General features: G+C 41.3%; 1 protein-coding gene across 1 annotated transcript; it reads right to left on the minus strand.

The window, feature by feature from the left end:
* Positions 1-2,459: 2,459 nt before the first annotated feature.
* LOC105932267 (activin receptor type-2B) lies at positions 2,460-23,843 on the minus strand. Its single transcript, XM_012871346.3, has 11 exons — positions 23,792-23,843; positions 15,837-16,044; positions 12,694-12,809; positions 12,314-12,465; positions 11,995-12,138; positions 11,732-11,875; positions 10,453-10,601; positions 7,265-7,379; positions 6,814-6,952; positions 6,452-6,582; positions 2,460-4,333 (listed from the first exon to the last, which is right to left on the minus strand). Exons 1-11 carry the CDS (start codon positions 23,841-23,843, stop codon positions 4,139-4,141), a joined length of 1,545 nt encoding a protein of 514 aa, XP_012726800.1. The 3' UTR covers positions 2,460-4,138.
* Positions 23,844-25,075: the final 1,232 nt, after the last annotated feature.

Raw genomic sequence — 25,075 nt, forward strand, 5'->3', positions numbered from 1 at the left:
TTATGCAATCATACATATAATTTAACCATTATGGGAGAAAAAAAAAGAAAAACATTCAACTAAAATGTTTCATCAGGATTTATCTTTATTTTCATATACAAAAAGATGAATGTATTCTCATCTAGTTTATAGTTCTAAGCATTTTAATGCACAGATAGTTTCCATTCATACTGATTTAAAGAAACCCAACCAACAACCACACACATGCGCGCCCACATACACAGTTCACATAAACAGGGAAGGTCACAGAGTTCCAACATTCGTTCACACTATAAGAAAAAAAACGAAAACAAAAATATTCTGACTGCAAATAAAAAGAAAATATGATTTTTGCTTTCACAGGATCCACACATGAAAAGGAAGAAACCCTTTACATTTAGCAAGTAAATATATACACAATACTTGGTGTTTTCAATATACTTTTTTTTTTTTTCTGTTGTCGTCGTTGTTGTTGTTGAAGATGAGACTGACTCCGTGATAGTGTTACTAAAGATACTGCATGAGGTAACATGGTTTTTATTTTTTTTCGGTTCAGAAGAGCTGGGTGTAAGACAGCATTTGGAGGTAACAACTGGTCACGGCAGATTTTACCACATGACGTGTTGTTTGCCTGGCACGATTCGGAAGAAAAAGCACCTGGGCCACGTTCAGCTTGCGTACTAAAGTTTAACCCCCGGGGTTTGTTCCGTTTTTTTTTTTTTTCCTCTTCCCACTCCCCCCCGCCCCTCCCATCCAAAGGAGGCCGTCATAGGATGATCCAGGTGTGAGGAGCTGTTCTGCGGTGATCTGCAGAAGATAACTGGTAAGTCATAGCTGAGTGTGATGACTATTGCTGTATAGTAAATATTGCTGGACCCTTGGACCGTGCACATGGGCACTGTGTCAGCGTGAAACCCGACGGCGCTGCATCAGTCAGTCGTGTGGCTACAAACACAATGATGGTTTCCCCCCATAAACACCCGAGAAACATTGTTCAGTGTCGACGTGGTTATTTTTCCACCCCAGAAGTCCTGTTTACCAAAACTGCACATCAGCGAGAGCTACAGACCACTGTTAAAGAAATCACTATCTTTCCACACCACTAATCAAAAGCACAACAGATGAACCTGTGTGTTGTCCAATGTGGCTAAACTATCACTATAAACAGGTCAGAACGTCACATCAGCAGGTTAATATTGAGGCAATACTGTTCAAACAAGTGGCCAATCACAAAAGCCGCCACACCAAACCATAAAAAACATTTGTTCGTTTTTCTTTTCCTCGATGATATACACACTATTTTATTTTTAAATGCCAGTGCCACCCTCACAACTTCTAAATAAGATGAGTCAATATCATAAAACCACTAATATCAGTAACACTTCTCTTGAAATAAGCAAAAAAAAAAAACACAGGGCTAGATAACTTAAATGGATCGGTAGGTGTAGTGTCAATAAATCCCTTCCTGTAACTGAAATGAGAACTGCAAAAGCCCTGATCCTTTACAGGTGCGTCTTAAAAAAAAAACTGGAACATGATCAAAAACTTTATGCACTTTAGTATTGCAATTCAGAACTTTAAACAATAAACAATTAACACAGCGAGTTAATTTGGTTGTTCATTTCTGTTAATTTTGATCAGCTTACAGCTAATGAAAACCTTGAATTTTGTTTCTCAAAAAAGTTGAAAAATTACAAAAACAATTAATTAAAAAAAAAGTATTCTTAACAAAGGTAGTAAGAAAATGTTTTCCTTCCACTCAACTTTCCACTAAAATCCCAGGATGCATCACTGAACAGCCAGCTTCTTGAGAAATTACCTTTTGAGGCTCGTTGCTTGTGGAGAGTGACATTAGCGGTTTCTCCAAAAATATGATTATATAAGACAGTAAAAAGGGTTTTTAATAGAGAAATGGGGCCATGTTCCGGCCAACACTGTAATGGAGAAGCCTGCTGACTTGGCAAATGCCCAACAGACTGTCATTGACACGGCGAGCCACAAAACGCCACTGCAAAAAGCAGCTGGGTGGTCAGAGTGCTCTTATCAAAGCCTAATAATGGAAAGTTGAGTGGAAGAAAGAGATGTAGTGAAAAGGGATCTAACAGACTGTTTCAATTATCTCATAGAAAATCTATCGGGTATTACTGATGCAGTAACTCGTGCAAAAGGAGTCCTGATCAAGTGTCAAGTGAATACAGTATAGTCTATTCAAAATCAATATCCGTCTTATGTTATATTCTTAATTCCTGAGAAACTGAATTTTGTCTTCATCAGCTGTAAGGTACAAACAAAACTAACAGAAAAAAACTGTGTGTCTAATACTCCATATGAGCTTCACTTTTAAAAATGAATGAATCTGCCAAGACACAATCATTTCTTAAGATGCCCCTGTGTATAAATGTTAAACCCCCCCGAAAAAAAATATTCACGTATTAGGCGTCTGTGTGTACAAGCGTATTTACAGGAATCTGCCTCTCTTGTTTTTTTTTTTTTTTACATTTGTAAGGGCATATACATTGTGAAAAGTGGTCAGGTTCTATCAAAAATGGAAAAATAAAATCCAAAAAAGACAGAGGCCACCCCACCTGCAATAAATCCTTTCAACTACTAAAACACAATAAAATACATTAACACAACTTGATATACATGTAGAAAAAGCCTGAGGTACTTGTCAGAATATCTGAGGTCAGTCTGGAGAGTAAGCAGCTGAAGGCTTACCCAGTCAAAAGAAGAAAAAAAAATGAAAATAAAACACAAAACTTAACCCCCCCCTACACAAAAACAGGATTATTAGCCTCACATATTATCATGGATAGTTAGTGTTACATTAACAAACGATACATGTACATCTACAAATCCTTGAGTATCCTGGAATAGTCACAGCAGCATAACGGACATTCAATGTATGGTATTCATATTATGGTACAACTATGGCATTGCATTTGAGACAAAGGCAACCAATTTGAGCTCTCCTTGCATGACATACAGTGACTGAGGTATCTGTGGACCCGTGTCCGACTGAGTCTAGTAACCAATGATTTAAAAAAAAAAAGAAAAAAAAAGAAATGCATGACAATCACAAGGATAAACCCTCAAATACCTGTTTGTCGCTCTTACTTTAAAAACACACGCTCCGTCTCAAATCATTCCGATTCTCACACTCGCACAAAAAAAAAAATAAAATAAAATGCATCCGGATAAAATTAAGAATGTAACATTGCAACTCCAGACAGCATCCGTCAATGCCCCTGGCACTGGCAAAGGAGTAACTCTGAATTTTAACAATTAAAAAGGAAAAAAAAAAAAAGAAAAGAAATCCAGGAATACGTTCATGTTAGCTAGCCGGATAGCTCGCCTCTCAACTTATAAGAAATGTTCCAAAGGAGCCTGCTGGAGGATACCTGAGAGGTAGTTCCAAGGACAAGACATCTGTCCGAAATCCGCAGAAAGTCCAAAACGTACAATGTGACTGCTCAGTTCGGAATTTGCTCCCTTCCTGTATAAGAAGAAGAAAGAAAGAAAAAACAAAAAAGCAGTGTGCCGTTCCTCTTTCCCCTCCTCCATCTCATTCTGAAGAATTCACAGGTCGGAAAGAAGGGAGCACTCTCAAAATGTATAAATCGAGAAGCTTCGACCCCTGAGGAAGATGAATATATTTTCGTTTAACAGTCTCAAAATGTTTCCTCCGAGGTGTGCAGCGTGTCGTCTGAGGTTTGGAGCAAAGGGTTTTTTTGTTTTTTGTTTTTTTTTTTTTCAGAATTTGGCCACCGACGGGGAAACTACGACGAAGACAGCAACTCATGAGGTAATAAAAAAAAATAAAAAAAATAAAAAAGACTAAAACATGAAAGAAATACATGAGGTAACGATGACATTTAAGGTTTGACACACGGGGGTGGTATCGGATGTGCCCATCGCATAGCTTATTACTACTTCCACTACAGCAGATGGATGTGTTAGTAACACTCAACAGAAACAAAATACCAGTATTGAGATAAAATAGCAGCTGCAGGTAAGTTGCTAAGGGATGACAGGGAGGGGATCTGGGGTTGGGTTGTTAAATATTAACGAAGATCCGCTGAGTTTGGGTTTGAAAAAATGCCAAAAAACAAAAACAAACAAAAAGTCAGGAGCTCGGGTGAGCCAAGGTGTCACCCGTTCAGGTACTGGACTCTTTGGGAGGTAGGGCCTCGTTGATGAGAGACGTCACAATGGAGGCGGGGCTGTCTGAGGTAGTGCTGCCTATCGTCCTGGCGATCTGGCAGATGCGCTCCTCCACGCAGCCGGCTGACAGTCGCGCCTCGGCGTCGTGGTCCCAGCATTCCTCGATGGTCTCGCACATCTGACCCAGACCCTGGAATCCAAGACAGAGACGTTGAACGTTTCTTATTAGCTTCATCCGGGGGAAAAAAAAAAACATTTCATGCCTCAAAAATAAGCATCTTACGAGCTGTCACCTTGAAGTCAAAAGGATCTGAATCGGCTCCAATTACCGCAACCAAAAAAAAAACTGTCAGACGACCCGTTAGTTTCAGCCCTAAGTAACAGCTGATCAGAATTACACCAGGTTAAAATGGCCCAAAATGTTGCCTGTCGCAGGTAAAATATTAGATGCTCGTAACATTCTAACAAACACTTCAAACAAATGATCACTATCCCCGTAAAAAGATAACTAAAACAACTTTAAAGTCAGTAGCAGCTAATGGTTAGCTACTAGTAAACCTAAAATTCTATTTTATTCTTCTGCAGCATCTCCAAAATGTAGCCTTCAAACAAGATTTGAAGGTGGTGCAGACTTATCCTAGCTATCCTAGATATCAACACAGAAAGTAGCTCAAACGTATGTTGCTCCTTGATTGCGAAGTAGGAGTCCTTAACGCAGGACAGGGAAACAAGGAACAAGGAAATCTCAAGACGGCGTCTTAATCGTGTGATTAGCTTTATTAAATCCAGACTTGATCAACCCAGATCCAATTAGGAAAACGACCAACTCCACCATGACAGGTACCCCTTTAAAACAAAGTATGACATCAGCTAAATATGTTTCCCCTTATTCCCTTTAGGAGGGAAAAAAGAAATAAAAATAATCCCCGACCATAGACCATTAAATCAGATTTACAGCAAACAAAAAGAGTCTCTGCTTGAAGTGAGGTGAGCCAACATGCAGACAGTTCCACTCAGTCAAGTTTAGTACTTAGAGAACCTCGAAGAGGGAGCAAAAAAAAAAAAAAGAAGTTGAAGGTCTGTTTATAGGCCTACCTGTGAATATCTGTGAATATAAAAATAACATTAGTGGTGCATAACGCCATATGAGTGTAGCTATAGTCCTCACCTACTATATTACTTTGTAAACACCAGAACAATGCTTTATTATAATCCTGATTTCCTTTTAGACTCCATTGTTTGTCTCCTCTTCCTCTAGTTCTTAGAGGTTGTCAAAAAGCTGGAGGTCTGCCTTACTGCCACCTTCAGGCTGGAGTGTGGTTCCTGATGGTTTTGTATCTCAAATGTGTATGTATAGAGGGAAAAAAATCTTTTCATTATTGAATCAAACAAAAAGTAATTTCAATCAAAATGTGTGCTCAAAACAAAATATAAAAAAATTAAACCAATATTGTATCAAAATAGATATGTGATCCAAACAAATTTCCCTCAATATATATGTATATACACCTACTGGAAAAATCAAATTCTAGTAATCTTTTTTATGTTAATTTCTGTTTGCTCTATAAGATTATTTACAATGTGCCTATTATGTTGATCTTTTATTTAATCTTTTAAAATTCTAGCCTAAATCCTTCTTCACATGCATACATTTCAGACATACCAATATAACGAGTTCTACCTTCCATCCTCCCCACCGTTGTCAAAACTCCCTGCATTATACTTTTGCATTTTAAAACGTATAAAGTATAGTTATAATCAGGTCTGATGTGCTCAAATCTTTTCTGTTCCTCCACGTCTCATCTTCTCTGCAATCCTTTCTTCAGTTTTTGATTGATACTTCATTTATTCTCTAATTAGCTTTTATGTAGTGTAAAGTTCCTCCTCTAGTTGGTTAGATTGCAACCATTTGTGTTACATAGCGCCAACTACTGTACAGGAGGACATGCCAATCATCTGGTGGGGCACCTAGGGGGCCAATCAGATTTCAGGGGGGGTCCATTGCCCCCCTTGCCCCCCCATCTAGCTCCACCCCTGCCAGTAACCATGGCAGGACGCAGCCCCCCAAAACTCCCCCTCAAGCAGCACAGGGCCTCCCCCCAAGCTGCTTGACAAGCATTACTGTGACATCTTAGCATTGGGAAATTTCTGTTATACCACTAATCCTTGGAAGATATTAGAAATTTGATGAAACGGAAAAAAACTTAACGAGTTCCGATAAGTGTTAAAAGTTTACTGGAAATACGGATGCAGTGCATCCTGGTACCGGAGCTGGAAATGCAGCGGGCATTCTCTCATGATTACTCACCGGATGTTTGAGCCAGCAGTCCTTGATGGCTGGACGCATCTTCTTGTGCACGACCACATCCTGCAGATCCTCCAGGGAAGGATGCTGACCTATTTCATCCTCAAACGGCAGCATGTAGTCGCCAACTGTACCTGAGGAGAAACACAAGAAACAACCATGTGAGCAGAGAAGTCTTTATAACTCACATATTCAGAGTAAGAAACGAATAAACACGTCTTAGGTTGAATCTTAGACCCTGATTGGATGGTTCCACACCACAAAAATCAAAAATAAAAAAAAATCCTTTTGTTTACCCGGACCGCCTGAAGCAAAGTGACCTTTCACCCGTAGGTGAAGTAACATTCCTGCACTGTTTGGCTTACCGTCCGTCTCTGAGCAGCGGGTCACCAGCTCCCACAGCACCAAACCCATCGCGTACATGTCAATCCTAAGGAAGGAGTCTCGCTGGAAGTTAATGGCTCCCTCCAGCACCTCCGGGGCCATGTAACGCCTCGTACCGACCTGAAAATAAACAGCAATTTTCGACTCCACGAAAACACGCCTCTCAGAAGAAGCCTTTCAAAACAGCCTGCATGAGAGCCTTCATTCAGAAAAAAACACTTGAAAGCCATTTAGAAATAATACTCCAGCATTTGGAGTCTAACTATGTTCCTATTCTGCATTAACTTGCGGAATTTCAATAATTCCCACTCAAAATTGAATTACATGAGATTGCAATAAAATACACTGCAGTTTGTGGTTTTAAGCGTATAAACACTTCGGCAAAGCATTCCGTTCCATAAATTCACGATAATAATGAAAAGTTCTTCCTACCTGGCCATGAGTATCTCCAGGAGGCTTTCCTGGCTCGAACCGCACTGCGAGCCCAAAGTCCCCGATGACTGCAGTTAAATCATCGCGCAGTAGCACATTCTTACTCTTGAAGTCCCTGGAGGATTTATTTTACGGCGGTCATTAAAATGCCTTTTTTTAAATGGAGGCGTTTGGTCACAGCAGTCACATAATTTAATGCAGATGCTTTCAGAGAGAAACAAATCATCCAAGCACAACCTGAAAAAGGGGAGGGGGGGGGGGGGGGACGTCTGATCAGAAATAAATCAAACGGGAACCGTCGGAGATCGAGAGGGGATGCGTCCCGAAACATGTCAACCAGAGCAGGGCGTTGATTTATGTCAAACAAATCAGCGCAAGATTTGTGCCCAAGAGAGATAGTGTGTGTGAATGAATGAATGAATGAATGAATGAATGAATGAATATATGTATATATATATATATATATATATATATATATATATATATATATATATATATATATATATATATATATATATATATATATATATATATATATATATATATATAAAAGAGATTTTTTTTTTAAAGGAATTTATATAGTTTTTTTTCTCAAACACAGCATTTCTTAATAACACCATGTGCCAAACAAACGTTCTATTTTTGGACTTATGGTCTGCCAGATGTGTACAGCTGTCCTTTGCAGTTGGATAGTGAGACACCAACCAGCGAGTATAATCTTGTGAATTTCTCCACTGTGAGATCAATAAAGTCTATCTTATCTTAAGGGTTTATCCTGATTTTCTTAAGCATTTGGTTAGGGATAAAGACGTGCTCTTGTAATACGATGTTCAACAGGCACAATAATGGACCAGAAGCTCTAACAGCAGTGGGGTGTAAACATTTACCGTCAAGGGCCAAAATAATAGGCAAGTTGAAATTAAACATGGTCCATAATGGTGTTTTTCTATTAAATATACAATTTTTATTTTTAAATCATCTTCTTTTTACCTAATCAGCAATAAAATAAACAGCCGATATTCTAATTAAACTAATAATTGTTGGTCTGAAGAAGGGGTCTCAGGCGCTTGCCTTATTCATTTTTTTGTCTTAACTTTATGGGTTGATTGTTTTTGTATTTTAAATTTCGGTCTGAAAACACTTTTGAGAAACAATGAGACCTTTGTTGGAAAACCCTCGCCATATTTAGCCACGTTTAAGGAATGGGTGTCTGCCAGAGAGTCAAAAGTTGCAGGATTGTTGTAGTTTAAAAAAATATAGCTAATAAAAATAGTTTGTGTTGTACCAAACATTTTCCAGGTTTGTTCCACTGTTGAACTGTGGTCGGGGGCCACAGAAAGGTATGATGCTGCTCGGGCTTCGCTCTGGACACCCCTGACCTACTGTTTCAGAGCAGCTGAACTCTGACACGCAGGTCCTACGGTTTATAGTCGTTTTAAGGAGACGGAGAAAGTGACGCAGTGACCAGGGTGAGCTGCTGCTCAGCTGCCGCAACGACTCCTACACTTGCCTCTTTCTTACAAGAAAGACCATTCCTGGTGTTTATCTGGTAAATCTGCTGACAGACTAAACAGGCAGTAATGGTGTGGAAACTAAAGCAGCTCCACCCATCGTTCTTTCTGAAAACAGTTTCAGGTCTAACGTGACAATAAATACAAAATTAAGATGGTGAGTATGGCTACAGCATGGCTAGGATAGAGCTTCTCCCAAAAGTTTCCCCTTAGTCATTAACTTTCTCAGCTTAGTGAGGCAGATGTAAAAATTCAAAACATTAAAAAAAAAAATGAGTTTTAAAAAAAACAATTACTTTGAAAGCAATTTTTAAAGGTAGCCATTCCTCACAAAGAAAACAAACAACAAAAACATTATTCATCCTATATATTTGGACTCGTCTGACACTTTGACTCTGATACACCAACGTGCAGAACAAGAGCAAACTCCACTGAGCAGATATTTACATTTCAGATTTTGTAGCAAATTTTTTTTTAGCAGCAGTTTCAATAATTCTTGCTTTTCCTTTATAAATAAAAAGGCCACATTCCAAATTCTCGTTTCACCTTTTTGCATGAGCACGCTGTTGCTGGAAAATGGATGTATTTTTACTCAAGGTTGTGGACCAAGGCCGATATCTGTGGTGCACTGATGCGTTTTGCTGCTTGACTTCAGATCATAATAGGCTACAATTAGGGCCTCAACCTAACAACCAGCTGGATTAAAAATACTTCTTCCACGTAGCTAAAGACCTGCTCGCCGAACAGACTACAATAAGACGTATGCTGCGCTTAAATTGAGAAGTGCACCTGATCTCCAGTGACTGGAAAAGGGTGGGTAACATAACTCCGTGTAACGGCATTTAAATCTACATCCTTTGGAATATTTAAACATATCTGCACTGCTTGTCATTTCTGCTTTTAACTTTTTGCTCTCTCTCTTTTTTTCTTCATATTAGGTACATCTGGTCTGATGTTCTGTTAGCTGAGACATCATCCAGAGAAGACAGATCACCGGCTACTGCCATCTAATGTAGAACAGATTACTGGATCAATGTGTGCTTCTGTGCTTTTTGTCTGTCTTGTTGTGTCTCTGCTCTGTCTTCTGTAACCCCAGTCGGTCGAGGCAGATGACCGCTCATACTGAGCCCGGTTCTGCCGGAGGTTTTTCCATCCCGTTAATGGGGAGTTTTTCTTCCCACTGTCGCTTCATGCTTGCTCAGTATGAGGGATTGCTGCAAAGCCATGGACAATGCAGACGACTCTCCCTGTGGCTCTACGCTTCTCCAGGAGTGAATGCTGCTTGTTGGGACTTTGATGCAATCAACTGGTTTCCTTATATAGGAAGTGTTTGACCAATCTGTATAATCTGATTGATTTTGACTTTGTAAAGTGCCTTGAGATGACATGTTTCATGAATTGGCGCTATATAAATAAAATTGAATTGAATTGAATGTGTAAATGTCAAAAAAGTCAAAGCTAAACAACACATTTGCGCTATCTGGAGTAAGAAAAGCAGATGGGTTATCAAAATCTTAAAATCCAGGCCATGAAATCCTACCATTCGATAAAGATTAAAATGAAAAGCACAATATATTACATAAGAGAGCACACTAAGAATGATGAGCATCTGAAAAAGAAACTTAAACTGCTGAGGTCATCTTATTTATTTTCCAGCAAACCTTTCCTCTTCCTCACCTATGTGCAATGGTAGGTTTGGGCCCCTCCCCCTTGTAGCTGGGAATGTCTTCATGGAGGTAGGCCAAGCCACGGGCCATGGTCTCTGCTATGTGACACAGCTCAGTCCAGGTCACAGTGTTGCCCTTCAGGTGGTCCGTCAGCGAGCCCTGCTCACGCACAAAACGGACAAAAGGTTAAAGGACAGGCAGAAACACCCCCACAAGGATTTTTAATCTGCTTCTAACATGCTGCCGCCACAAAAAGGAGCTCAACTGCTCAACCGAGGAAGAAAAAGCAACTACACAAGGTGCATCCGCAGCAATTAGAGCAGCCTCAGAAAGTTCATCCGTCTGGAAAAGTGAAACTTTTATATAGATTCATTCCGAGGTGATAGAGATGAAGCATTTGCCTCAGTTAATTTAGCTAATTGTGGATTATTGCCAATCAAAATCCAAGAATTTGAGTATCACATAAACCAGAAAAAAAGTGAATTTTGAATTCAGAAGTGTCAGCCTGTTTAAAGTTTGCCCCGGTACGGTACAGAATGTGCAGTAAACACTGGGTGGGGGCTCCTTTAACATTAATTACTGCAACAACGCAGGGTTTCATGAAGGCGATTCTTTGGTAAAGATCATCGGTAAAGATTCTTTACTGATGATCTTGGTTGGCTTTCTGGAGATGACTTTCTCTTAAAATAACAGAACATTTTACTTTTTTTGATTCATCTAATATTCTAATCTCTGATTAACAGTTTTTTTCCCCATTAGCCGTGACCCACAGCCATCACGATAAACAAATGCTTGGCATATATCATGATATGTGTAAAGAATCTGAACAAATCAAGATCTTCGCTTTTTGAATCAAATTAATAAAATATTACATTTTGATGATATTCTAGTCACTGGCACGCGCCTGTAGTCCATTTGCCAGGTAAATAAAAGGCAAACTCATAATATAATTAGAAACAGGAATTAACCAAAAAGGTGATAAGTGCAAATTTTACAAGTGGACATTGCAACCTTAAAGTTTCCCATTTCAGAAGCCTTTCAAGTAAACAAAATTAGATTCAAGACCTTGACATAAACAATTTAATATTTTTAGAAAAAAATGCAAAAAAAAGGCCATAAATAACAGAACATTTTGATTTAAATTTCTCTTACACTGATGAAATCCACAGCATGCATGAAAATCATCACCAGGAAGTTTGGATGCTTGAGAAATCAAACTATCCAGCAGCTCTCCGTGAGCAGCGGCACGTATTTATCTCCTGCACACAGGTAGGCAGAGGTGTTCTCACCCTCTCATGAAACTCCGTAATGAGCCACAGCTCCGTCTCCAGGTTGGCTCCGTGCTTCTCTGCGCCGATGTACCGCAAGATGTTTTCGTGTCTCATCCCCGGCGTCAGGAAGATGTCCCTCTCGTTCTGCCACGACTGCTTATCCTGCGAAAACAAACATGCACGCTCAGAGACAGTCGCTGACTCCGGTGCCTGAAGGCTTACGACTCGCTACAGCGGCGACGGAGAGTCAAGATCATTAGCATTTTGGCTTTCAAATTCACCTGGACTGGGAAGACCTTTACAGCAACGTATTCGCTCATTAACTGAGCCTTCCACACACAGCCAAAGCGCCCCCTAGCTTTTATCTCCAGCAGCTGCAGTGGTTTCAGACCCACCAGCGGGGATGGAGGGACTGGTCCAGGATCCTGATAAGAAGGGCAAACGGGTTCACAGTCAACTAGATCCATCAAAAAAATATCAAATTTAAGAAAAAAAGTGAGCCCTACAGGAAGTTATGCAATACGTTTAATATTTTCAACCGTTTTCTATGCATCACTGTTCAAAAGGAGAAAGAAGAAAAAAAGCGGCCCTCCACCTCACCTCGCTCAGATCGACGTGGCCGTAAGGAGGCTTGCGGTGGCGGTACATCCACAGCGCCAGAACCAGGGCCAAGGACAGCACGCAGAGCGGCAGCAGAGAGTACACCAGCACATTCAGCATGGATGGCACGCGGGGCGGAGGCCGAATTTTCACTGGAAAGGACAAACAGAGCGGTTTCAGACTGGAGGCAACATAACCTGCAGCTTTACAAGCATCCCTTCAAAGAAAGCCAGTTTAAAAAAAAAAAAGATTTTATTCCTAAAATCCTACCTTTAACATCAGCTGACTTTAGTGGAACCATTAATATGTCATTTTTGTCACTTAAAGGTTACGGGGAAATTGGGGGGGGGGGGGGGGGGGGGGAGTTCGCCGCCACTCACCTCGGCTCCTGCTGCCAATCAAGTCGGGGAGGTGAGTGAACCGCTCGTTGCAGTAGTTGCCCTCGCAGCAGCAGAAGAACACCTGAGGGTTTTCCTCCATAGAGACACACTCTTGCCTGAAACGCACGACAGGAGACCAAAAATAAATACGGTTTCGCGTTGCATAAGGTCGAGCTCCGGCTTGAACGGGAGTGCAGCTTTCGCTTCTGTGCGCTGGGACCCACTGAAAAACAAAACGCAAGTTTAGGTTTCTGCCTCGTAATTTAGGGGCATGGTAAAAAACTAAACAGCACAACGTCACAGCATCACTTGTGTAAAGGGGATCCTGTCTGGTTAAAGGACCGCTCAGCTGCCGCCAGCATGTGAGGAACCTACGACGACGACGACGAGCCCGGGTAGGAAGGACATGAAGCCTGATGCATTTATGTTCAGCCCTCTTGTTTTAAAGACTTTCCCTGTTTTGTTCTCACCGTTATGTTTGAAAGGCCTTAAAGAAGCCTGGACCACTTTCAAACTGTTGTTGTGGCACTACTTTGTGTACCTGGGGGGAATAACAGACAAGATGGCAGCTGACTTACAAACACCACATGTGAACGGCCCAATTGGCTGACCAATAGACGCTAACGGGGTTAAAAGTTGGCGTCCCTTTCAGAGCTTCCTATGGGTGCTAAACTAAAGGCCTCTTTCGGTTTATCAATAAGTAGATTACAACTACCCTCAGAGGTTCTTTTTAAAAACACAAGTTGAGATAAATTAAGCCTTAATTTAATGTCACCCCCCCCCCCCAACATCGCTTTAAACAGGGTGCTTGCTCTTTTTCCAAATTAAAATTCCAGACTTTTTACAGACTTTTTTAAAACTGATATTTTTTTCCCCAAGACCTTAACTTTATGTACTTGTATACTTGTGTGCCTACTGCCTACTACATTGGTTGAGATTGTACAAACTGTTTAATAGAAATGTTAATTTTTATAGGCTAGTATTCAATGAACAAATGCATTATTCACAGTAAATTATGCTTTTACTGATGAAAACGTTTCAAAACATGAAAATCACAAGTACATGAATTTCACATCAAACAAGTGTTTGATTCCATTAGGCTAATACAGTACGTGACCAGTTAGTAAAATTATAGTTGTATAGCCTACCTTCCTATTTCTCGTTTCACAATGCCTTTGAGCATACTGTAAAATTCTACCACACATTTTTTTTCCCATACTTTATTAAGACTTTCACACAAAATTCAAGACTTTTCAAGGTCTGGAAAACAGTGTTTCAAAATTCCATACTTATTAAGACTTTCAAGACTTGCGCAAGCACCCTGTTTAAATCACATCTTCTGTTTTGTCTCTCTCTTACACCAACAGCGTCCAAGACGTGCCACATAAAAACGAACAAATTGTAAGGCCGCGCGGCAACAACACAAACACACTCGCTCAAGCGGATTTATCTTCATTTCATCAGAAAAGCATCTGATAGGAGAGTCCCGCTATAAAAAGGTTCTGGCTTTCTGCCAGGGACGGCGTTTTTTTTTTTTTTTTGTTGTTGCTCAGCCTCTTTCTCGTTATTCAAAACCAAGGGTTCAAGGATTTCACTTACGAGGCGAAACCGAAGCTTTGAATGCAACAATAAATCCTGCTGCCATCAAATATTCCACATACTTCGCTGCTCTTTATTTGCTTCGGTTGTCCAACTTGCAATCCTCAACCAACCAGAAAAATAAAACAAGACGGTTTCAGATGTTATAACTAGACCAGTTAGATTAGGCAAGGACTAGTTACTGGTATAACGCATATGTGGGTATGACCAGGTTTTAAACTGGCCCAGTTTCAAAACTGCTCAAGTTTTTCCACCTATAGTGTTCCTTCTTTTAAAAGACATTTAAATGAGACACCGGAGAGGACACAGGAGCAAAGCAGTGCCCCTCTTCCACCTTTTGCTGGGCACTACCTGTCAGCTGGCTGAAAGAAGGATGCTGATTTCCTTCCATACTTACAAGAAAGATGATTGTTTGAAGTAAAAAAAAAATTCCAGGATAAAAAAGTTCATATTAAGGAAACTAGAGTTGACAAGCTATGATCGCCATCAAAATAATGAACTTTATGGGAATCTCTACTAACAATCATACCAACTTCTAAGCAATAGGAGTAACCGTTGCTTTTCCTTTTGAAAACAAAAAACAATCAGAGTATGCTATTGTGTTAATAACAATACTGTGAAAGCGTGGTATGAATACTAAAGTCATCAGAGTGGGAGAAATTCATACGGGCCGAGACCTTAGTTCTTACTAGAGGCTTCTTGATGTAACCTGGTTCATGTTCAACGCATTGAACCGGGGTTTTGTCCAGATACACAGAAGCTCGTGTATCCGAACCACAAAGATTTAGCATAAATTGTGACTTAAAATCCCTTAAATCTCGCGTGATTTTAGTGGACACAAAGCAGCCCTCCTTGTTGTTAGGGCAAGTCAGACAATTCAAAGACAGAAGGAGGGAGATGTTCGTCTCCTTGCCGCTCCTTTTGGGGCCAATTTGACTTCCGGTTATGATCAGATGCAGCATGTAATGAATAAATAGGAGTTGTATGACTTGGGACAGATTTTGCCTGCGCTGAATACAGATCTGTGTACTTGTGTCGTGTTTCTTTTTGCCAGTACGGGACACGGTGTGCATGGTGTGTGTATTCTGTATGGACGGGTCAAAACAAATGAAGCAAATCTCACTTATTCTACGCTTCCTACTAGTCCCGTTAAAGAGCAATAATTATTTAAATGAGTTTTTAATATCGAGAAAATCTCTTGTGTTTTGAGCCACTAAATCTTTATGAATTTATAAAATAAGTAAAAAAAAACAAAGCATTCTCAAAACGCCAAAAATACAATAAATCTTTTCCACATCAACCTTGAAGACAGGTGAATTTCACTTCTCACATACGAGAGGCGATAGCTGGCTGAATACAAATCCATATTTCTCATTATCAGATTATTGACGCATGTTCTTGATCTTTCAGGATGAGCGTTAGACTAACGCCCGTCAGCCCAGATGAGCATTCTGACGTTGCCAGTTCTGCTGCCCCTCAGCGTTCACCGCCCCGGGACGCCCCCCCCGACAATTTAAAAAAAAGGCGAACGCTGTTAGCCTGACCTGTCGTAGCAGTTGAAGTCATCCAGCCAGCAGCCTTTCTTCACCAGCTTGATGGTCCCTGAGGAGTTGAGCCAGGAGGCGTAGCAGTGCAGCCGCTTGTCCTTCTCCCCCTCGCAGCGCTCAAAGCCGCTCTGGTTGGTCCTCTCCGTTCGCCAGTTGTCGTTGTAGTACACGCATTCCCGGGTCTCCACCTCTCCGAGGCTGTACCCTGATGTGGACAGAAGGCCGCGGTCAGCGTTGCATTGTGAGGACGTCAAACCCCCCCCCCCGCCCGGGGAGGGGAAGCTCAGACAAACGGCACAGGATTCGCTCTGCGCTACGGGCGAAACATCTTGGAGCAGAGACTATCATCTCTCTGGCATATAGCCAGCTTGGGAGCTCTCAGTGGTTAAAAAAAAAAAAAAAAAGGAGTTCCTCTGGGCTAGGAAATTGTTGCTGAATACTGGCTCGGCGTAATCCCATTGACTAAATGATCTATCCAGAGGAGAAAAAAAGCTAAATGCTTAGAGAAATTATCAAATTTAATTAGCTATAAAACAATGAGCTGCCTGCTGTTGCATAGAAACCGACATACAGTGCCTTACTACTACTACTACTACTACTACTACTACTACTACTACTACTACAGTACTCCTACTCTGCATACTTTGTCATATATACACATCAATGTCTTATACTGGGATTTAACAAGCCACATTTAGCTGTATGTTATTGCAAGGTAAACAGAAAAGGACACAAAACCTTTCAACAGTTTCTAAACGAGGCATCCGTCCGCATACAGACGCCTGAGTTAATCATTTGAAGAAGTCTTTTGGTGGACGCATCTACCAGCTACCCACATCAAGAAAGTGAGATTACCTTTTTGACATGGTTTTGAATAAGAAAAAAGTAACATGTTATTGTATCAATTCACAATAAAACAGAATGTAGTGAAATAAACGGGCTTTATTAAGTACAGCACAACGTGCTGCAACTTTGCTAGACCAGACTCCTGGAGATCCTGATGGAGGTCTGAACTGAATAGCTGAATCTTGTTCACTGATTTTTGTCCTTTCCGCCATCTTTATCTACAGGAGTTTTGTTTTCAATGACAACCTGCCCGATTTAATCCGTTTCATATTCCCTCCCAGGGTGTCTGACACAAGTTTGGCTATTGTCGTCAAAATTGCGCCTTTGCAGTTGCAACTTTCTCTGACAGGGGGTTCTTCTGAATAAAGCCTAAAAGTTTCTTCCCAGTTTGCCAACATTTTCTTTATATCGCTGTTGCAAAGATTACTGCCTCCTCTGCGTAGCCCATGTCCTGAAAAACTTTCGCGTACTGCTGCGTCTGCCGCTGCTTTGCTGTGGCGTCCAACCGTGACGCCCTCTAGTGGTGGGATGGCTGAAGCTGGCTCGCAAGACAAATGTTTGCTTTACGATCGTAGCAAAAAAAAACTAAAATTATTGTTTGATGACTTATGTAAAAAAAAAAAAAAGTGCTAAAATTTGGAACTTTGAAAATTTGAACCCCAATTTAAAAGTTGGGGGTCGTGAGTCAAGGTACCACTGTATTTTACTGCCGATAGCGTCGCTGAAAAAGCAATAACGGTATTGATTCAGCTAAAATTTGACGGTTGTTCATTACAATCACATGACGCCGACACAACGATTCAGGAGCTTTTCAAACTCGCACATCTGGTATGGGCATTAAAAGCAGTAAGAAGAACCCATCCAACCAGCCAAATTTACCACGGATATGCAGAACATGAATGCCTCCAACTTAGAATATAACAGCTAATCAAACGATTAGAAATTCTCTGGTTCAAAAGATTTAGATATTTTCTTTACGACACAATCCCAACCTTTGTATAATCTGTATAAACTGACCCAATCTGTATAATATGATTGAATTTGACTTTGTAAAGTGCCTTGAGATGACAAGTTTAATGAATTGGCGCTATATAAATATAGTGTTCTCCTCGACCTGGCTGCCGTGTGGCTCGGCCTCTTCACGGTGCCCTTTTGTTGACACGTTCTCTGGCAAACCTCTGGGCCCTTCACGGAACAGCTCTATTTATTTAGGGGTGTCAGAGCTAAGGGCCTGAATACATAACGCATGCCACAAATTGCACTACCCCTTCCCGGCTATGCACTGCTTTGTGCCGGTCTGTCACGCAAACTCCCAATGAAACGCGCTGAACTCGCGGAAAGGTCCGAGGGGGGCGTGAATACTTTTGCGAAGGCACTGCGCGGAAAAAAGCGCAAACGCATTTTTTTCCCACGGGCACATAACGTGTTCTGTAAACGCTTTTTTTTCGCCTCGTGTGAAACGGAACCAGAGCCGGCGACCTCCGAGCTCCAACAATGGAAAGCTTCGGTTAATGCCCTTATAGGCTTTGGTGTCGGGCACACGCTCCACACGCCGAGGAAAGAAGCAGACGACACGCAGCGCAGCGCGGGGTCAGTCAGAATGTAGCTGGGACATTCAGGCTCAATCTTTGTTCAGAGGAGGGGGGGGGGGAGAGAAAAAATAGAGCCTGTATCTTTAAATCCCTGCCTATAGGAGCCTGCGCCCATCCCCCAACCTCACCCCCACCAACCCATTACACACACGCGCACACACATTCACACATTTAGCTGTCCGGCAGCACACAATAGACTTTATTATATCATACAGGGGACACGTGAAATGAGCGAACATCATGCTCATCACACAGAAGGGACAGAGGAGAAGGTATTAAGAGGCGAGCAGACGCATTCACTCACACTCTCCTAAAAGCAGTGATGCTCAATGCTCCGCTGAGCCGAGATGGCATTTCTGATATCTGTGGTCACGTGATCCGAGAGGACTTTTACTACAACCCCCCCTCCGCCCAAATCCCCCCACCCCCCTCTGTCACTTTACTTGGCTTTTACGCTGCAAACATGAATTGTGGAGAAGCAGCTTACTGTATATAGCCTACCTACTCTCCATGCTCTGATCTATAAGCCACAAAGGTATAAGCTGCAGAGATATTTAAATCTCAAAGACAGCTCCTAGTTCTGTTGGAGGAAGAGGGGGAGAAAAAAAAACAGCAGATATTATTGACTATAAAATGATATTTGTTGAGTTTAAGTAGAGGGAGAGTAGTGTAGTCACATCAGGGGCAGGAATTACAGATGTGTTTTGCAAAAACGCCTACATAAACCCGCCAAACAATAGTGAGGGAGGAAAAAAAAAAAAAAAAGACAACAACTAAATCGCCCATGCTCGGTTTCATGCGCTTCCAAGGGTGTGTAACGGTAACCTCTGATCCAAAAATATTTGTGCCTTAAATCGGCTGCTGTCTGCGCAGATCAAATACCGCGGATGTACCAAAAATAAATGAATGCATAAATGATGCTGACAGGTTCTTGCCCGGTGCTTTGGGCACAACAGAAAGTGCACGCTGGAGAGGGAAAACTGCACTCACAAAACAAACCGTTAGATTTAACAGTTAAAAAAGGGATTTGCGATTTGCATTCTTGCTCCTGCGTGACAGCCAGTCATGATGCTCATCTAGTTCGGACCCTCGTGTTGAAAAGGCAGAAAGTAAGAACTGATTTGAGAACGGGGAGTAAAACCTGAAGTACGCAGGTGTTCCCCCACCGTATTGTAACCCTGGCTGCCCGCCAGGCTAAGCAAAGTTTGTTTATTTGAAATGTCTCGATGTTTGAGAGCGACATAGAACGGTCGGTAAAGTCCCCGTCCGGGAGTAAACCTCCTGGTCTGAATAAGCTAGCGCGCTAGCTGCTGTTAGCTCAACGCACAGTACGTTCACGCTGTGCGGGTACGCGCACACCTCCCACGACACCTACACTCCATTTTCTCGGGAAACCCTGGTATGAATTAAGTCTCTAATTATATTACAGCAACTAGCATGTTTTCCCCAATATACGGACAGCCATCTACAAAAACAAAGCTTCTCATTTAATATTATTTCTTTATTAATTTACTTTATACTATTAACACTACCAAGGCTTGTTGCTGAACTGAAAACACCTTGTCTGCGTTAGACGTCTCAAAAATTAGGTTTGCAAATACTTTGTTCGAAGTTAACATTAATGTTTGCATTTTGTTTGTTTGTTTTTGCTTCAAGTTGTAGTACTGTCACCGTTTTTAATTACGAAAATATATTCCAGAGTAAAGAGTACAAGTCAGTTGAATGGCAATTATTATGACCATAACAGAGGCAGAACATTTAACGATTGCTTGTATAACATTTTGTTGCAACATAAAATGTATTAAATTAATTGTTTTGTGACTTTGGATAACAGTGTTTTACAGGACTTCAGAGTAAACTGAGGGACGTAAGCTATTCCAGAATACCAGAATTTTCTAATATCTTTAACAGAGCTACTAACAAGGTGGCACGGAAAGCTTTTCTCAGACAACCAGGACAACAGCTCAGGGTGAAGAAACTCAGTTTGCTACCGAGTCAGGCTTTGGCATTAGCACGGTGGCTAAACTAGCTTTAGCTGAGCAAAAAATGATTAAATTCTTGCTCACAAAAACGATGCCAACCATCAGGGTTTATGAGGTTACACATTTGTTCATAATGCAAGCCCTATAAAAATGTCAGCCTTACCATTCGCTGCCACACACCACCCGCAACCAATGAAAGAAGGGAATGGCACTATAACACAGGTAGCCACCAACATGGCGGCCAGTTGTGGAAATCTGAGGCTCCATTCGAAATGTTCTAATTATAGCTCCTAGCTGCTGTTGCTTGGCCTTTCATAAGGTCAACAGCAAGAACTTTATTGTGGGCAGGAAAGGAGCTTCGAACTGCTGTGTTGATTTCAGACAGCCTTCCACGGCGACGTGGTTACACGACAGAAACACACACGGATGATCCTATTCAAATCCGGGCCAACAGCCTTCCGAAAATTGACTACCTAGAGGGCAAACTCATCTCGCCGAACAATTTCGGTCATTTCCGTGAAGTGGGCTGTGCTTATATGTCATGTCATGCAAAGGATTGTGGGTTTCCTTATGGCTCAGTTGCGCCAATAAGGAACATTGCGAGCTCCCTATGCAAAAGGAACTATGATAGGAAGCATACAAGCTCCTTTTCATATCTCCTCCTTACTGGCTCCACTATCCGGACAGCACTTATCACGGCGACAGCTGACGCACGTCCGCTTTGGCTAAAGCGTCCTTACCAATTAGACCTTTTCAGATGCAGCCTGATAACTCACTGCCAGGTCTTTCAGGAAGTAGTACAGGGGAAAAAAAGGATGTACCTTCAGAATAAAAGCCCACAGGGTTCAAATTATTGAAGGAAACCTAAAATCAACTTGAATTATAGGTAACCAATTTTGGAAGGATAATTTCCAAAACACTGTCACCAAATTATTCAACTGAAGCGGCCCCTAAAGTCAGAATTAGGAGCCGGAAAGTCAGTGCAATAAGATCATACACGACTTGATGGCTGCTACTCACAGCAACATTGAGTAAATCCTCATACTTTGACTATTTTTTAGCACTCCTCTGTGATTTATGTAACAATTGGTCCGTTGTACACGTACTACTTTTCAGTGGTGCAAAACACTGCAGAGAACACTGATATTGTCATTGGTATCGCTACCTATCATTGTTTAACATTTCATGTTTCGTTGAACAGTTCAGGTCGGCTTAAAAAAATTATTCTGCAATAAGGTGTGACTTTAAAACACATTCTCAGTCTCAATTAGGCCTCATCTGTACATTTAATAATGGCTATTGTGCGAGCGTCCATGTTTTTCTCCTACAAGACGGAAACTGGCGGAGATGATAGCCCCATCTACACTACCCTTGTTAAACCGATCCATGCCGAGCTTGGATCAGGTTACCAAGTTGAGCTTGGTTCTGACGACCATCTACACATCACGCTATCTCGGTTCCTTGGTTTCCTCGCCTCCTAGTGACGATCTGCGGTACTACTACTCTGTGGGATTGAAGGAGGAAATCAAGCAAATAAAAATGGCAGCGCCCGTAACATTCAGGAAGTTATGTTTGGTGATATTTCTTTGTTTGCGGCGAGTTAGGCGAAGAAGGCAACTTTTGATGAACTTACTTGACAGAGTCGAGATCTTTTGGGAGATGGATAAGACAAACGAACGTCTAATAAGGATTTACAGACGCAGGAAACAACGACAGACGCTGAGGTTCATCTCACGTTGCTAAGCAGAATCATCACTGGAAATCGTGTGTCACGGTAAGGAAGCTAGTATTTTTATTAATGTCAGAAATGTCAGTCTGCTCATGCGCTCTTTGTTATTAGAGAACCGTGCCAGAAAAAAACAGAGCCGAACCCACACATGGAACTGGGCTGTTTTTAGCGCGGTCCGGTTGTGTCTGGCTCGGTTCAGTTCAGTTTGCGTTCCACTTACACTCGATAGTTATCTCGGTTACCGAGCTCGGACTAGTCTCGGCTCGGTTAAAAAGGGGTAGTGTAAACGGGGTAGACGTAATCTCCGACTAGCCAGTTTCGAGTTCCGAGGTGAATGAAAGGCAGCATTACGCTTTGAATAGCCACGTCGGGCACTACCTGCATCACATTCTTCAGTTAAATTTCAATGTACCGCATTTTGTCCCATCACTATTTCATATCATTTGTAGTTTTAGTTGTTTCATACAAACTCTGTTTTGGTAATTTTGCCACGTCCTTTTGGACCCAAGTTTTTTGGGTATGAAACACAGCAGTCTGCTCTATGCAATTCTGTTCTACCCTGACCCGTCTATCAATTTATATTATTCACAATATATGCCAATTCACGCGTATTGTGAAAAATTCACAACACAGGTCGTCTCAAGGCACTTCACAAAGTTCGGTGTCTTTAAAAGGAGCTATGAGTAAGATATTCACTGTAAAATCAACTTAAATCATTCTCATTTGTCACCTGGGATGGAAGTAACACTCCCTATAAACAATCGGTCCTCTCCATCAACAATGTCTTAGTCATGTATTCCTCCTTTCAAACCTAAAAGGTACGGTCTGGAACTACTTTGGTTAAGAGTGTAGCCTTTGTTTACTTCCTGGTATTTTATCTTGGCAAAAGAGCAACAGTCTGACATGGAAGCCAGTAAGAGAAGCAGACCAGAACTGGAACAGAATACAACATCATAGACCTGTCCTGGGTAAGTAAAAATCCACAACAGCAGCAACACCGTTTAAAAACGGCATATTAGATTGTTGTGACTGGAAACCTGTTGTACCGATTTGAGCCACAAGGTGTCAGTATCACTTAAAGCTCCTTTAAGAAAATGCAATTAGACTAAATCGTGACATTTTAACATTTCACGAAAATACTCAGCCACCAAGTCAAATAAATGGTTAAAGAAAATTATAAAAAATTATTTATTCATGGTGATAAAATGAAAGTAGGGGGCAAAGAAGGCAACATGGAGGCTCAAAATGGCAAATTCTTTTTTAATTGCGGGCCATATTACCAACTTAAAACATTTACAATGCAAGAATTTTCAAATTAAAACGCTTGATTAAAATAAACAATGTTTTTAGTGGGTAAAATTTAATACACACCGAAATTCGTTTCTACAGTGTATAAGGTTTCAGGATGTTGATGCAGCTGCTGCCTTCTATTCCTGCCACCGTTGGGGAAGGCGAGCAACAGTTTTAAATTTGGACATTTGATCAACTTCTAAACAAAGAACTGTCGAATCACAAGTATATTTCAAAGGCTTTAGTACGGGGAATAAAAGGATGCACATTCTGGGTAAAAAAAAAAACCAACAACCCAAAAACATTTCAAGAGGGAAATTCAGTATAGCGGTCAGAGAAGATTATGGCTAAAGAGATTTAAATCCCGGCTGAACAGCGCTGCCAGTAAACTTTAAATGTAGGGTCGAAATTTCAGAAAATTGTCTTTTTTTCATTCTTCTTCTTTTCGACAAAAGCGTTGCACATTCACAAACAACAACAACAGCAACAAAAAGAAAAATAACAGCTGCTTACCTGCGCACAAAGTTCCCAGAAGAAGTGAGCAAGTGAGCCATGAAAAAGACATGTTCCGCTTTAAACACAGGACAGAGATTTCGTCCTCTTTCTGTCGCGAACATTAAAACTCGGCTTGGCCAAAAACATCAGTCCACGATTAAACCGACCACAGGCCTCTCCGGTCCCTCCAGCAGCCTAACCACCGCCGCCACCTCCTCCTCCGCCGCCGCCGCCGCCGCCACCACAGCGCGTATCAATAGCCGCGACGCTGCAACAATGTTGCAAAGAAAAGGAGCGAATAACTGGCCGCCGGGGTGTTAGTCCGCGAAAAGGCGCCGCATTTCGCATCGGAAAACGGCTCCACGAAGCGGCTGAAGCGTCCCAGTCGACGTCTCGACGCTGTTTTCTGGGGATTATTCGCCGGAATAGTAGCACCGCTGCGTCGGGGAGGTCGGTCGGGGGTTTACATGCATGTTACTGATCTGTGTCCAAAATGGCTTCTAAATGGGGAATGGGCTGCAAACAGGGAAAACCCGGATGTGTAAACACAAAGGGGGGAAACTCAGGCAGCCACGGTGTGACCTTAACGCGACACCCGATGGTTCAAAAGTCTCCTCAGATTATGACTTTATTCCCACATCCTGTCTTGGATTATCACATTTTTCTACACACTCGGACTGAATAGTAGCTCCGGGCACGCAGAGGTGTGTTTATACCGGTTAGCGATAGGGGATGTGTGCTTAACAGCGTGGGGATATTCCTTGTTCTTTTTAGAGTTTTTAATTAAATGCTTTATTTATTTTTTATCAGTATTTAAGGTAGATCACGGCTTGTTGTCTTTTTTTATTATTTTTTTTAAACTGCTGTCCCAAAACATTTTTAAGTAAATCAAACCAATCCAAACCAACCATCTTAATAAATAACCACAAAAAGGGCTGAACTAAAGGATTAAAATAAATTAGCAAAACATCGGAATTTACAACAATTAAAATAATTAAAAGTAGTTAACGACCAATGACACAATGTTAGTCGTTTCAATTAGAAATACTTTTTTTTTTTTTTTTTTTTTTTTTTTTTTAGGGGGGGGGGGGGGGGGGGGGGTAAATCCATCCAAATTAGATAAAAAGTCGGTAGGCCTACCCAATTCTACACCCACTGATGTCGCTATCTGAGCAAAATAAAATGTTTTATTTGTTTAAAGCCACCATGTGGTGTTCTACACCGAGAAATAACAACACAGCTCCGCAATGAGGTCCACACCACACCAGGACCTGGTAAAATCCACTGTTATAAAGGTAATAC

Source organism: Fundulus heteroclitus, chromosome 6, assembly GCF_011125445.2.
Source record: "Fundulus heteroclitus isolate FHET01 chromosome 6, MU-UCD_Fhet_4.1, whole genome shotgun sequence".
In the NCBI taxonomy this organism is placed as follows: Eukaryota; Metazoa; Chordata; class Actinopteri; order Cyprinodontiformes; family Fundulidae; genus Fundulus; species Fundulus heteroclitus.